Consider the following 16,069-nt stretch of genomic DNA (forward strand, 5'->3'; position numbering starts at 1 on the left):
ACCCGACGGCCCGCAGGGGAGCGGCGAGCTGCGGCTGCGGGAGCCCGAAGCGAGCCGCTGCTCTGGAGCCCCCGGAGGGCTGGACGGCCGCAGCGCAGCCGGCCGAGAGGCCCCCGGGGGCCCCGGGACACGAGAGGGAAGCGCTGCGCCAGGTAGGAAGACGGGATCCGGTCCTGAGACCGGATCCAGTTCAGGGCTGCTGACTGTTATCGATCACATGAGCCTGATTTAGAATAACCTTTTATAGGTGTAACTCAAAAAGCAATCTGAAAGCGCAATAAATAAATAACCCGGTCGTGTATTTAAAAGTTCCTGGATCCAGATGTTGATCCGGATCATCGTCAAAAGGTTCTAAATTGTTCTTGGTATCTTAACACACCAACCATGAAAAGTAAAACTGAATCGGATTATTTTTTTTACTCATTTTTGAATCCATAAATGGAGTTTTCAATGTTAAAATTCAAAAAAATACATTCCTGACCTCATTCTGGATCAGATCCAGAAGACATCGTGCGTGATAGTTCACATCTAACAGACAGGCGTCAAAAACAGAACCTCATTGTCCGTGCAGATGGTGCTGATCTCTGGAGGAGAGTTCCTCATGGGAACAGATAGCCCAGGTATCCCAGCAGACGGCGAGGGCCCCCAGAGGCTGGTGCAAGTGGACTCATTCTACATGGACATCAAGGAAGTCACCAACCAGCAGTTCCAGAGCTTCGCTAACGTCTCAGGGTACATTGCTGAGGTGTGGCTCCGTGCCGGAGGTTATCTGAACGTCGTGTTCGTTGCGTATCTTCTTTGCTCACAGGTTGTTGTTGTTGTTGTTTTCTTCCCTCCTGGTCTTAGGCGGAGAAATTTGGGGATTCGTTTGTATTTGAAGAACTATTGAGCCAGAGTGTCAAAGCCCAAATCACCCAAGCAGTAAGTCAGACATTTCAGAAGTTGCTCTACCTTTGCAGCTCGTTGTTTGGTGCCACACCTGTGTGAGGCATGGTCGGTGCCACGATCAGTCTCTGCCTTTTGGAGTCCTCTAGAAAGATTTCAGACGCATGGAGACCACGGAGACGGCATGGGAATTAAAAAAATGCATTTTTTTATAGTGTTGTCCTTTTGCCTTATGATAAAGTAGACATTAAAATAAAACGTCTTCAGGGTACGTGTGCACCAAGCCTTTTTCCAGAAATCTTCAAAGTACCAGTCGCACATATTTTTCGCTTCCACTGTTCACAGATTGCTTCTTAGAGCTCTGATCGCAGCAGGCCTCTCACAGACGAAAGCCAGACAGCCGGGAATTTACTGTTTCATCTCAGCTGTCATGTGCAGCCCAATCACGGCCGAGAAGGCGGCGTGCAGTCACCGTGGAAACGGCAATACTGGAAACATCCTTAACGTCTTTACATTGTTTTCACTGTAGGGGAACCAGAAGTGTGCATGTGATGACGATTGTAAAAGCACAGTATCAATTAGTGACCCCCCCCCCCCCTGTCACTGTTTATGTCAGGTTGCTGCTGCCCCCTGGTGGCTTCCAGTCAAGGGAGCAAATTGGAGGCAGCCGTACGGTCCAGACTCCGACATCACAGAGAGGTATAAAAACTCTTCTTACTCCAAAATATGGCTTACTATTAAAGGGAAGTATATAAAGGATTTAGCACATCTTAAACTCGTGCTTTCCCTGTTAACCCAGAAGCTTTTATTTTGCATCTGAAATGAATCATCTACACAAGATTGTCTTGAAGTAATGTCCTCTCCACACTGGCCATGAAAGGGATTCCACGTCCGCTGGAGACGAAGGGGCTCTAGATTCTAAAGTCACAGTCTGTAAAATCACATTCTCTGTGCAGAAGGCAAACAGAGCTGCAACCTCATGTTGTCGTTAACTTAGCTTAGAGAAGGGGCCAAACAAAAACCCCGGACTGTCTTCCAAACGATCAAAACCTAATTTTCTGGTTACGTCCTACAGCGAAAGCAACACGATCGGCCGAGTGCAGGCTCGGTAGTTAATTAAAGCCTTGTTGGGGGGTCTTTCGCAGGCTGGACCATCCAGTTGTTCATGTGTCCTGGGCAGATGCTGTCGCTTACTGCTCCCATTTCCATAAGAGACTTCCCACAGAGGCTGAGTGGGAGTATGCCTGCAGAGGCGGCCTTAAAGACAGGTCTGGTATTTCCTCTTTATGCGTCAGAGACCCTCATCTGGCGTATGCCGTGTTTGTTTCCTGACATACTTGCCCCTGCTTTTAGGCTTTACCCCTGGGGAAACAAGCTGAACCCTAACGGGCAACACTATGCCAACCTTTGGCAAGGGGACTTCCCCAAACATAACTCTGCAGAAGATGGCTACGTCACAACCTCGCCGGTAAGACTCGGAGGGAAAGCTGGAGAGCTTATGCTGATACCAATGAGAGAAAGGCTTATTAAACCAGTAAACACGCACTGGTGCATCCAGCCAACGCGCTGCCACGCCCTCCACGCTGTCCAGCAGGGCATCCTAGTGGTCCTAATCCTACTCGCTCCTTACAGGCCAAGGCCTTTCCTGCCAACGGTTTCGGTCTGTTTGACATGGCGGGGAACGTGTGGGAGTGGACCTCAGATTGGTGGACTGTGCATCACACCACAGACGAGCAACAGAACCCAGTAAAATATTTATATTAGTCAGCGTTGAAGTTCCACAGGTTTGTTCCTTGCTTTGTCACCTGATCATTTTGTCTCGTTCAGATTGGCCCTCCATCAGGAACAGACAAGGTGAAGAAGGGCGGGTCATACATGTGCCACAAGGTAAAGGAGGCGATCGCCTCACTTCTGTGCGAATCAATGCTTTATTGATCCCTGCTGATCGTTGAGCATTCGAGTTAAATCTGACGCTTGACATTCTGTAGGCAGTGAGCAACAGCGAAAAGAAAACGTATTGCTAGCGGCGCAAATCTGTTTTATGGCAACTATTGAATCCAGACAATAGCTCTGACATCAGCATTCTACAATGAGCAGGGGGGGGGCAACTTATTACTCTTCAAGTGATTATTAGAAAGGGAAAATGCAGCCTTGAGTGAAGTTAAAGCTCTGCTGTGGCGAGTCTCTCACATTCTTGTTCGCTGGATGTTTTTGTTCTGGATTTAACAAACTTAAAGACGACAAGCGAACTTGTGCCAACCCATATGGTGCATTCACGCTTTCTGCAATGCCACTGGTGACCTTCTATTTTGCTTGACACCCACATTGGTTGCCATGGAAATGTAACTAATTGCATGCAAAAAAAAAAAGGTTTTGTTTTCATGTGAATAAACCATGTGAGGCGGGGCAGGACATCAGTCAGGCGTGCACAAATCGACCGGGTGCAGGATGGGTGAACGCGTGGCCCAGCCGGGGTGTGGTCGCTCTGCAGGAGAGCGGAAAGGAGTTTCTAATGCTGAATATATTTCTCCAGTCCTATTGTTACAGATACAGATGTGCAGCCCGGAGCCAGAACACTCCAGACAGCTCTGCCTCTAATCTTGGTTTCCGCTGTGTGTCTCAGGATCAGTGATGCGATCTGCTTATCTTGAACACTCTTCTTCCAGATGCTCGTTAATCTCCGTGCAACTGATGAGCAATTTGAACAAGAGATATTGGAGATGTCTTGTTTTCCAGATTTATACATTTTTAAACTTCCACATTAATAATAATAATAAATAAATAAATAAACAAACAGCTGTAGAGGGTCAGGGTTCATTTTTCAAGTCATCGTGTCTGTTTGTTTGCCCTGAAATGGCTATTTTTAGTGTACTCATTTTAAATGTCACAGAAATCTTTGTAAACAGATATTTTTTATGGAGCTGAGATCCAGATGAAGAGTTCAAATGCTTGCTTTAAAAATATTGTAAAATGGTTGTTGGGATAGGCTCCAGCTGGGCCCGGTAACGGAAGAGGCGGTCCGGAGGATGAATGAATGCATTTGAGAACACTGACAAATCTGACATTTGGGAATACAAAATATTGCTGTTGTTTTTTCTCTCTTATTTTTCTAAGCAGCTGTAATAAAATAAAATGCACAAGTGGCTTTTATCTCTCTTCATGTGATTCAAAGGGATAAACTGAAGTCTTTAGTTGATGCTAAACATTAGCGACTAACTACCTTTGCTATTAGTAAGTTTAATTAGTGACCTCAATGAGCAAAAAGAAACATGTTTTAGTTGCAGTGTGCACTAGGGGGCAGCACATGTCAAAGTATTTGTGTGTCTCTTTCCTGTGTGTATGTATGTGCTTGCATATTAAGCTGACACAGCTCTGTATGATTGGTTCTGGGTGTTGTGATGGAGTAACGCTGACTCGGTACATTTTGGACGGAGATGGACTTAAGACATGCAATTTAAAATCCATATGAAACCACGTGTTCCCAGGAAGTGAGCGTGCCTGTCAAGATGCCACGATAGCTCTAGGATTACAATAGGGTAAAGAAAATGTCTGCAAAAGAACCCAAAAACTTTATTTCACCTACATCAGCATACATATTTCATGTGGAAATAAGCTAAACAAATAACAAAATAAAGGATTGAACACACAAAGGATCAATATGTTTCCAGTCCAACTTGGTAAAAAATAAATCTAGTGTTTTAACAAGCATTTGTATTCCTAGTGTTAATTTCATATCAAGTGGCAAACAAATTCTATGTCATACAAATTAAATAATAAAGTTCAAAGGTATAGTTGATACAACGTTACTGCACAATTGCTAATATTCAGTAGACGGTTGAATAATTCTACACTCGGCTGTCAGTTTAAACCTGGAGTTTATACTCCGTTTTCTAACGGTGCACAACAGTTGACCTGTTTTACAAAAGAGAGGAGAAACACTGATTTCGAATGCAAGAAGATCGTCGGCCGCTGCTGCTGCTTTTACCAACCCAAAGGATAATGAGCCAAAAATATGCCACAATGAGGAGAGCAGAGTAACTAAGACGACAAGAAGGCAAAACGCAGCTGCTATCTTGGAGAGTTCAAATCAATTACAAGAGAGAAGAAAACGAAGGCGATGCGCGATACTAATAGAAATCCTGCCTCTGGTTAGCGACGCTCAGAATACAAAACACATTTGAATTCTGCGCTAAAATGGCAAAACATCCTGCTTTTGTTCTGCCGGAGCGGTGCTCACCACACGTAATAACTACGCGTGGTGTCGACGGGAGAGGGTTTTCCCTCTGTGCTGCCATCTTTGTCCTTCTCGCCCTCCGCCTCCCACAAGTTGATGAGCGGAGGGTACAGCTCGTTCAGGGGGATGGAGGAAGTCTTCAGCATATAGTTCTTCAGCGAGTGATGGTAGTTCTTTCTCTTCCATCTGCGAGCCAGGCAGACACCCACAGTGGCGAGACTGAGGAAGGCCAACATGGTCGCCATGACAGCCAGCACAGCCACACTCGGATGCTGGTCGGACAGGTCCAGGGCAAAGGTGGCGCCACGCGTTGTCACGTTAACACAAGACTTATGCGTCTGCAGGTGGACGTTGGAGACCGTGAGGCATATCTCGTATTCGGTGGCCGGTTGAAGGTGCGTGAGGTTGTACTCGTGGACGTCTACAGGGACGCGAGCCGTGTAGGTGATGTGCGGATTATCGATCTTCATGGTGGCCGAGGCCCACTTCAGGTTGGAAGACATGACGTTCGAATTGATCTTCCAGGAGACGAGGATCGAGCGTGACTCCGTCTGCTTGACAGAGATTTTCATCACCTGGGTGCTGTCGAGGAGGGTTCCATTTACGCGGACGGTGGCGACCCACGTGTCGGCGCCTTCGGTGTTCTGGGCCACACAAGTGTAATGGCCAGAATCCCTCACCTGAACACGAGACAGGCGCAGGGTTCCTTCTCTGCTCAGGTGGTACCGCTCAGACACCGTGTCGAGGGTGATTTTGGTCCCTAGAGGAGTCACCCAGTAGATCTCAGGCTCCGGCTCGGCCATGGCCCTGCAGTCAAGACTGACACTCGTGTCCAGCTCCAGGTCCAAGTGATTGGGAAAGGTGTTGTGGCATATGAGGGGGAGGCATTGCTCTGGAGCCTCCAGCAGCCCCAGCCCTCGAACACGCTGGCCTTTGAGTTCTGATGGTGACATGCACAGCATGGCCAGGGGCTCCATGAAGCGCACCGTGGTCCTGTTGGAACTCATCCACTGAATGACACAGTCGCAGCGCAGTGGGTTGCTGTGCAGACTGATCTCCCGCAGATTAGGCAGCACGTCCACAGTGTGCTGGTGAAGGGCAGTGAGGGCATTGTTGTTGAGCATCAAGCTCTCCAAGGAAGGCATGTCCCGAAAAGCCAACCTGTGGACGTAAGACAATTTCGGATTGTTGGTGACTTCCAGCTTCGTCAATTCTGGTAGGTTGTCCAGAGCGTAGCGGTCAATCGACACCAACTCCATCATGCTGTTGACGCCCAGCTCCTTCAGGTGTAACATGTTCCGAAAATCCCCTTCCTGGATTTTGTGAACTGGATTTTTGTTTAAATCCAAAAATTTCAGATTGTGAACTTTTTGAAGGGACAGTTGAGGGATTTTCACCAATTTGTTATCATAGAAAGAAATGCTTTCAAGGTTATCCAAACCGACAAACGCATTTGCTGGAACATCAGTGAGATCCATGCCAGCCAAAACCAGACTTCTTAGTTTTCCAAGAGGCTTAAAGCTCATGTCTAGCAGGCCAAATACTGGGTTCTCGCCAATCATGAGGATCTCAAGGTTAGGTGTTTCTTCAAACCAGCGACTGTCTATGACACGGAGCCTGTTGGAGTTAAGGTGAAGGCGCAGCAGGCTGTGCAATCCTGCAAATGCACGAGGGGAGATGGAGCTTATCTGGTTGTGGTTGATGTAGAGTTCTTGGAGGTTTGACAGCTTTCCAAGGCAGTGGTCTGGCAGCTGGCTGATCTGGTTCTCCTCTAGATGCAGGGTGGTCAGCTGGTTCATGCCTGCGAGGCCAACGGCCTCCACGGTGCTGAAGTTGTTCTGGGATAGGTCCAACTCAGTCAGGTTGAATAGTGCCTCCAGTTCTCCACGGGTGTGAGCGATAGCATTGCTTTGGAGCAGTAACACCTGTGTGTCTGTGGAAAGGTTGGTCGGGATGTGTGCAAGCCTCAAGTCATTGCAGTCCACTGTGCTCGCCTCCCTGTAGGTGGACCGAGGTGTGAACCATGGGCGGATCTCACACACACACAAACGTGGACAATCTTTGCCACGTATGGGTGACAGACAGGTAAGAAGCAAAGCTACTCGCAGCCAGAACAGAAGAGACCAAGGTGAGCTGAGCGTCATGCTGTCTGCTCTCCCTGCTCACACGAGGCTTAAATTAGAGGCAGTGTTCCGGGGAAAGATCGGAGGGAAGATTCCCGAGCATCCTTCTGCTTTGCTCTTAGGTAGACGCTGTAGGCAGCTCCCCGAGAGGAGATCCCAGGCCTCAGAGGATCATCTGGTCACTTTGTCTTCAGAGTGTAGCTTTAAAAAGAAGTAAAAGCAGAAGAGGAGAAATGTTAAATTAAATTAAATGCATGTCCTTCCTCCCTTTTAACAAGCTCCTCCGCAGCCAGACACAATTTGGAAAGAACTCGAACATTCAGAAAAAGTCACTTCTGTATTTTTAAATAAAAGAGTAGCAGTTATTTTTGTGTGGGTATATAAAATAGCCGTGATGACGGCGATATCGGCACTGCTTGCATGTTGTGTTGTGTTTGCCTTCTCAAAGATTACGACACGCCTTGATGATCTTCATCCCAGCTTGGCGTCAGTGATCCTCTTGAAGTGTGTGTGGTCGGTACCGCCGGCGGCTCGGGCTGTGAGCCCGTTACACAACGAGCTTAATGAAAAGTGAGCGTGGGCTCTCGACGGTTAATCACTCGCTGCTTATGATCAAAGCCGCCGGGAGGAAGTCATACATGTGTGACGCGGAATTTAAAGCTGGTGACTGATGTTTGGGCAACGTACTCAATTAAGTTTGCTCAGACTAAGATGAGAAGTATAAAATATGGTGGATTTTATCACTTAAAATTCACAAATTATCTAAGTCTAAGGAGTGTAACAAACAGCACAACACTGAAATCAACATATTGATGAAACGCATTAATATTCATCCCTACTCAATCACTTCCGCATCTGGCAAATGAATGAACAAGGCCATACGGCAGGTGACGAGGACCAATAAGGCAACATCACGAGATAATCATCTCAATCCATCAACCAATAATTGATTAGCCGCTGCGAGACAGCCAATTGAGTAAAGGGATATGAACCACTGAAACGGAGGGTGATTTAGGATTCAGGAATCCTTTGTAGGAATGTCAGACACAGACCTAATAAAGCCAAATGACATCAGCAGCTACAAATATGATAGAAGATGTATCCTATAATACATCTACGCATAATGTTGTGTTATCACTTTGATTTAGCAATCACTCGGAAACATGCTGATATTGGTACAGGAGGACTTGGTTTATAATCACTGCAGTAAACAAATATATTGTATATTTACAAGCCACCCAGTACACAAACAAATATTTATTACTGGCCACAGACCAGCTCAACTGAAAAGGTTTGCCGTTGCCACCTTTCTCCCTATGCCAGTGCGAGTCGTAGGATGTTGTGTGTTGGTTTCTCTCAAAAGTTGCTGACAGGTTTTGATGACATTTTGCGTGTGGGTGGATCTTTGGGCCTGAGAAAAAGTTGTCTCTCTCTCAACGTTTTCTACTTCAACCTACTTCTACCAGCAGATCTCACCGTTTGAAACAACAGTGCATGAATTCATTCGGTTGTGTTTGCATGCATGTTTGTCGTTCGCTAGATGGAATCAAACAAAAGCTGAATGTCAGCTTTGAGACGTCAAAGCAAACCAGGATGGATGCCTGCATCCTGATAATCTAATCTGATCTGAAGTGACCAATTACACAAGAGGGATCATTTGAAAATGCATGCATACATATGGGTCTAGATAGAACGCACCTCACAGCACCACAGAATATAAATCCTGTTCACCATTCGTATTCAGCTCTCATATACAGATGGCTGGAAGGAGGCGCAAAAGTCCCTGAACATCTTGGCATAATCCATCTGACTGTCGGAACTGAAGCCTGCAGCAGGAGGGGTTTATTCTCTCTGCACACCCAATCCTCATGAGGTTTTAAATCTACTCACACGTTGAGGAATATACGTCGACAGTAGCTGCTATTTCCAGTGGGCTTTCCATAAACCTTTAAAACGAGGATCACTGTCGCTGAGGTTCAAAGCGAGACAGGAAGATGTGATTGTGGGACATGATTAGCTTTGTCTGCTTCATTAATGCTTTTATGAGACACGACAGCATCTGGACACGCCTGGGAGCAACGAAGATAATCAGAGTAACTGCAGGAACGCAGATGCAGGGGGACCGTATGAAATGTTTGTTCGGGTGTACCCCGCCTCCAGCGACACCCATGACCCGCAAGATGCATAAAGTGTCTGTAGACGAGACAACTGAGATCGTCTCGTCTACAAGAAAATGGATTCATTTATATTCATATTTGAGGTTTGACTAAATAGAACTATTTGTTTTTTACACTTTCCAATAGTGATATTACACTTCCTGTCTCACCGACATCATCCTTTTTTAATAGCAGGTTATTAAGCTTTGCCTTCAACTCCTGTGGCACGTTTCGCTGGGTGCAAAATGTAAGCCGTGTGTCTAAATCAGTTGCTGCACAACAGGCTCAGACATGCCGTCACCTTAGCAACGGCTATGCCAGCGGCGCGTCTGTTTAACAACCAGACGAGGACACGTGAGAAAACAGCTACTAGTTTCAACACTTCTTTGAAAGAATATGCAGAAAGCGTCACCACCGGTACGGACAGGTGGCAGAACCACGTGGCAAAAAGCTCACACTCATATCACGTGCACGTGATCGGATTCACCAGAGTTCAATAAACCACTTTCTCATATATCCAAATCTGAGCCGCAGTTTTTCAAGACCAATCCAGAATCTGAGTCCTGCTGCCTGATGTTTCCTCCGTGGCCTGAGAGACATCCTGTTCCTGCTCCATTAGTATGCAGGCGCCTCGCTTCACACCACACAGGGCTTGGGAGCAGCTGCTGATTGCAGCGGTGAAGAACTGAGGAGAAGAAGGATGCCTGTCCACTCAGGGAGAAGAGCGCAAGTAAAGGAGGCGAGGATTGAGAGCTCTGCTTCAATTAGAAGGTCCCGGGAGGAAGCTGCTGAACGGAAAACACAACAGGGCTGAAGAGAAAGTGAGGAAATCAAAAGACTTCGATGAAAGCATGCTGCAGACGTATGCACCGTTTACTCCAGATGCTGTTAAAATGTGCATGCCGTTATATTTAACTGGGTATGGTTGAAGGGTCGTCCAGGAAACTGGAGATGGAAGCAGAAGAAGGGAATTGATTTACTTGAAGTCGGTTAAACACATCCAGAACTTTGAGGAGAACCAAGTCGAGGAGACGAACGAGACTCCTTGTCAAACGGTTCAGAGAGCGGCCGAAAGAGCGGCCTGCCAGGGAGCAGCTCGAACTGATCAAGCAGCAGGATCATTTTTATTGTCCTGTGGAACTGAGATAGATCTTCACATAGTTTATAGTTTCCTTTCCCATTCCTGCCCCATCGCTCCCCATGTTGTCACCGGAGCATCAATCACTCATCGCTGACAAAGCCAAAGTCTCCAATCAGGTCAACAAAGAGGAACCTGCGTGAGTAAAACTGACTTTTCTTATTAAATTAATTACGGTGAATGGACCCCTACGTTATTTTTTATTTTAACAATACATTTACATTTACACAACTCCGAATACACTAAGTGCAACGCAGAGACTAAGATGGAGGATTATTTCCTCTTGCATTGTGAGGCAGTGCACAAAGGAATAAGACAAAATTATTTTTCACTTGCAATGAGGAAAAAACAGGTGAGTCAGCAATAACATCACGCGACAAAACCTCTCAGTGACCGGCGTGTTTCCGTGTTAGCCTTCTCACAAGGTCAGAAGGTCAAGCTGCAGCACCTGTTGCAGAGTTAGGCCCTATGGTTCACAATAGACAGCCCAGGAGGAGTCTTTGTTCCGGGAGGTTCTCACGCTCCCCATTACCAGCTGAGGACACGCATCGTCAAGACTGGGGGGGGTACCGTGGGCTCCTAAACTCTCCTGCATTGGCTCATCGGGTGACAATTGTCTAACTCCCAAGACAAAATCAATTACATTGAGAAGACCTGCAACAAATGGAAAATAAAATATGATCATCTTGTCCTGACGTGTGTATCGACCTGAACACCTTGATAATAATGATTCCTTTGTTGTGTTGGCCGCCCAGCAGCAGCGCTCACTAAAGATGCTTCCTCAGCCCCGTGAGCAGCATCTAGAGAGTCGTCTATCTCCTCTGCTTCCTCACCCGGCAGGCCGGCTTGGTGAAACAACAGGAAGCCTGCAGCTTGCACGGGCAAGTGATGCTGCAGTTTGTGGACGCCGCTATCACAGCGATCAAAGTGCAGCGAAATACAACAATATCGATCCCTCTGACAGCAATCTCTGGCTTTAATGGCATGAAACCGTGCATGAGGATAAACGCTGACATTTGCAGAGCGTATTATTCCTGTTTCATGGCTTCTAAACTCTTATCGCCTATCAGCTCACGTTGATCAATTATTGAGATGCGATAAGTGATCATAATAATCACACAGCGTGCACACGTATAGACTGCAGCGCACGATGCCCTTGAAAAGCCGACACAACTCTGAGCCAAAGCGCACATGGATTAACGCTGATCAATAGTCATCGATAAGTATAGACGCGTTTTCCGTTTTCTTTTTGTTAACGCTACGGAGGAACAATGCCTTTTGTTTCATCCTTGGAAGACATGAATAAACACGCACCCAGATAAACACACATCACTCTCACCCACGACGCGCTGCGTCCTCCGTGCGTCAGACTGCTGCAGGCTCCATGCACGGTCTGAGGACGCTCCAGGGGGGATGCGAGACGGGACGCGGTGCTGAAGAGAACCGCGTTCAGGAGTGGATCCGTTCAAAGCGCTGATATCTGCTCCGGACCTCGCAGGGTAAACCGCGAGCGCGCCGCGCACAGCCTCCACCGACGAGCAGCCGCGCCTGGCGCAGGGCAGCTGGACCGGAGCGCGTCAGCCAGTGGTGATCAGCCAGCCTCACCCCGCGGGGACGTCAGTCCCAACCCCGCAGGAGGAGCACGTGGTCTGTCGGCGCTTCACGGTGTCTGAATGTCCCTCTATTGCTGTTTCATTGTCACTATATTCTCTCAGCATTAAGTTCATTCACAGCCAATCAGGACAAGAGACAGAGGAGCACATAAAAAGAAAGCCCGCGCGATAGGAAAGTAATTACTTCATAATTAAAGCTCATAATAATCAGGAAACTCCTTTCACTGGAACGTCAAATCTCTGCGTCACACTCGAAAGCACACACTTCTCTCCTTTCAAACCTGCACTTGTTTGTATGCTCTCTCCTCCTCCTCCTCCTCCTCCTCCTCCTCTCCAAGGGGAGCAGCGAATATGACAACGTTTCTTCACTTTGTGTCTGAGCTGCTGCTTTGGGAGCTGCTTCACTGCTTCTCATCTAAACTGCAGCTACAGAGAAGGGACGCGATCTCACCTTTGTTGAGACAAGAAAGCCCGGCTGTCATCTGCAGGGTTTGGCTGTTTATTCTGGAATCAAGCAATGCCAATCAAGTTGGCATTTATATTTTTATAATTTATATATTCCTGATTGAAAATCAACACGAGGTTGTCGTTCCATTTAGGATCAAAATTCTTGGTCGAATCATTTGTCTGTCTGTTGGCAGGATTATTTAAAAAAATAAAATACTTTGACAAAAGTAAAAGACACATAAGATCGACCACGCATCAAAGATCTGAATCCAAGTAACCAGAATATTTAAAGTTCTGAGGCTTACTTTAAATTCACTGCTGGGAGATAGCATGCTACTGAATTGATCTGCTTTCCCAGTTTGGTGTCAGATGTGACGTACCCTGAAAAATGAACTGAGAGGGATTGTGGAGTCTTGAATCTCACACTAATAATGAACCCAATGCGACTGTAGATTCTAGGTCAGGGCATCGTATAATGAGGAGCAATGACGGTGGAGAGCTGAGTTATCTGAATAGTGCACAAACAGTTTTTCTTTATATTTCAAGTTCAAAACCTTTTGAAATAGATCTTAAATTGGCTGCTTTCACATAAAATGGGCCTTTCAAAAGATGAAACAAAGAGACTGTAAATATTCCCTTTATGAAGAATCCCTTTTTCCTCTGAGCCTCTGGGTATGAATGGCTTCTCCCTCATCATCCTCAGAGTGAACGTCTGAGCTCCTCCTGTTTCTTTCTGCCTCTGAGATTAACATTAATGATTCAACTCTTTTACTGCCCAGTTGAAGCACAGGGGAAGCGCATGCCCAGCTCTGTCGAGAAAACAGAGGCCAACCATCAGCACCTCTGCAGCTCACAAACTATATCTCATTTGTTTGCTGTTTAATCTGAAGAAAAACATGTTAACAAGCGTTGCCAAAAAATGAAAGCTGTAATGTGGAACCATTGACATTGTTCTCCCACCATTAAAGCCTTTAAGGCAAGTCAGCCATCACTTTGTGCGAGTTAGCCACCAGCAAATTGTAATTTCCCACCATTAACCTGCAGCGCTTGTGGTGTGGTTGCTATGGCAACATCTCCCTCCCAGGAAAGCGATGCCGCATATCCACCGGTTTATTAGATCTCTGATCACACAGCTCCCTCCACATGGCCATCTGGGAAAACCAGTCACACAGAATGCCTGCCCCCCGTTTTACCGTTCTCAAAACGATTCCCATCATTTTGCTGCATTACACTCTGCTGAGGAGCGAAGTTTCCATTCCTCGTGCTAGAGTGCGCTTTCGATCAAAGACGTGTCAGATACTACGTACATAAAAAGGGAACGATGGGACGCAGGTTGGAAGAAAAGAAAGTGGATGCTGAGAAGTCACATAAATGGATTTCCATGAAATGTTAATGCCTCTGTTTTCTTCCTCTAAGCCAGAATAAATGTCACACTTTTAATTTGATTTTCTTAATTAAATCCAATTTTAACTTTAATGAATGCAGACACGTTGACTGTGTTCTGCTGCTGATGCAGTGTTTTTGTGCACGCAATGTCGTGATCAAAAAAGTTACCCTCTGCTATAGGAGGCACTGCAGATGCCCCCCCCCCCCCCCCCCCCCCCCCCCCACACACACACACTGTGGAGATAACAATTCTATTTAAATGTGCTCCTTACTATCCCCCCACCATGTTTGCTACGGTTGAATTTGGGTTTAAGATGATCAATGGAACCAATAAGTCATCTGCTACAGACGGAAGCAAAATGACAATATAATAGAGAACAACGCAATCTAGAGCGAGTCTCAGAAAATGCCCTCTGTGATGAATCAGCACCTTCCAGCCTCAACTCAGTGAACATGATGAGCCCCGTGAGGTTCAAGTTATTGCATGGTGGTGCTATTTGATTGCAACAGAGTTTACAGGTGGTACTTTGTGTTGTTTCCCGTGTAGCCTTCACCTGGCTTTAGGAGATAGATCCATTTCACAGCCCCTTATTTGATCAAGCCTTGATCATGAATCATGAATAATGCATGCAGGGAAATTGCTAAATGGGGGCTGAGTATGACTCCTTGGCATGTGTGAATTTCGCTGACTTTTTCACATCAGTGTGTCAGGTTTGTGTTTTTATGGAACACATTAACTCTGTAAATATAAAGTTCTGTTTACATCCAGCTGTGCTGCAAAGGGTCAAGGTGAGCATCGTGTGAAAAAGCTCTTCTAAATTGGTCTTAATAGGCACAGAGGCGATGAGGTCCGGAGTCCTGTTGCACATGTCCCTTTGCATTAGTGTCCACATTAGAGCCTGCCACTCCGCAGCCCATCGCTGAGCAGAGCAATTTAGCCGAGGCTCTTCGGGACCGGCTTTCATTTGGGTCTCGCTCGGTTTGTTAAGGCTCAATCACAAATTAAAAGGCAACTAACAAATGTGTGCGAGTGACTTTGGGAGGTGGTTCTTCGCACTAATTTGCTTATTCAGAAAAAATTGACAAAGGTAGCTGATCTTAGCTTCCCAGTGTTCGGAAAAGTACAAATAGCAACTTGATAAGTTTAATTGATCAACTTTTCCCCCTTCCTTTCAGCTCATACAGACAAAATAACCAAAATCTTAACATGTGTGACATCAGCAGCTTTTACATCATTGATGTCTAATAAAGGATGAGGAGAACTGCAAATGTTTTCACTTTTCCTCGCGCCGCATTTCAGACGCAGCTGGAATGAACTCATAATTAAATCAGACTGTTTTTGAATGTATTAAATTATGCACCGTGCAGTGCAGAGCTCAGAGTTAGAGAAGACGGAGCACGGTGAAGACGTGGCGTTGTCGTGTGACTAATGTTGCTGCTAATGCTAGCCGCTTTCAAACAAGCGTTGCCAAGCAACAACTTCCCGTCTCTGTGGCTCCTTTGGTTTGTTCACACCGCCACCTCTACGCGTGCACAGTGCACTAGTGACATGCGTAAGGCAACAGCCAGCATGAATATCTTCCCAGTTGAGTGGACATGTCCCGCGTTTTGTCCTCAGATAATGGACTAGCTGTCGGTTCTACATGTTTAAATCACCCGTAGGTTCCACATCTGCAGCTCGTTGGCATTCGTGCTCCACAGTGACAACGTACATAACGTCAGTCACTGTTAGCGTTCTATGCTATTTTTATTCTTATAGTGACGAATCGAGAAGTAATTGAAATGACGACCAAATGGTGAAATGGTTTCTGATTATATGCTCATAATATTTAGGAGTCGTCTAGTGATGTCTTTGACTAAAATATGGCACATTTGTGTCTCCCAGCTGGAGCTTCTGGGTAGTCGCTATTCGTGCATTTCAGAGGAGCGACTTTGGAGGGAGACCTGAAGGGAATGGGTGGCCTTTCTTTCGTTGGGTACTTTAAAATCTCATTATAATTAATAATTAGAAAAGCACCCAGAGAGCACAGACCTCCGCTGAGAAGCTCATTCCTGTCCTAATTGGATTTACACCATCGGGCAGACAG

At 46.3% G+C, this 16,069-nt stretch overlaps 2 protein-coding genes across 2 annotated transcripts; one reads left to right on the plus strand and one right to left on the minus strand.

Moving 5' to 3' along the window:
- The first annotated feature begins 78 nt into the window (after positions 1 to 78).
- On the plus strand, positions 79 to 4,024 carry LOC137898218 (formylglycine-generating enzyme-like). Its single transcript, XM_068742228.1, has 9 exons — positions 79 to 152; positions 572 to 745; positions 847 to 921; positions 1,502 to 1,584; positions 2,031 to 2,153; positions 2,239 to 2,353; positions 2,518 to 2,631; positions 2,713 to 2,772; positions 3,419 to 4,024. The coding sequence occupies exons 2-9, from the start codon at positions 572 to 574 to the stop codon at positions 3,515 to 3,517; spliced, it is 843 nt and encodes a 280-aa protein (XP_068598329.1). The 5' UTR covers positions 79 to 152; the 3' UTR covers positions 3,518 to 4,024.
- Positions 4,025 to 5,118: 1,094 nt separating this feature from the next.
- Positions 5,119 to 6,645, minus strand: LOC137898215 (leucine-rich repeat neuronal protein 1-like). The gene has a single exon (XM_068742226.1). The coding sequence runs from the start codon at positions 6,643 to 6,645 to the stop codon at positions 5,119 to 5,121; it is 1,527 nt and encodes a 508-aa protein (XP_068598327.1).
- Positions 6,646 to 16,069: the final 9,424 nt, after the last annotated feature.

The sequence above is a fragment of the Brachionichthys hirsutus genome, chromosome 8 (genome assembly GCF_040956055.1).
Source record: "Brachionichthys hirsutus isolate HB-005 chromosome 8, CSIRO-AGI_Bhir_v1, whole genome shotgun sequence".
Classification (NCBI taxonomy): Eukaryota; Metazoa; Chordata; class Actinopteri; order Lophiiformes; family Brachionichthyidae; genus Brachionichthys; species Brachionichthys hirsutus.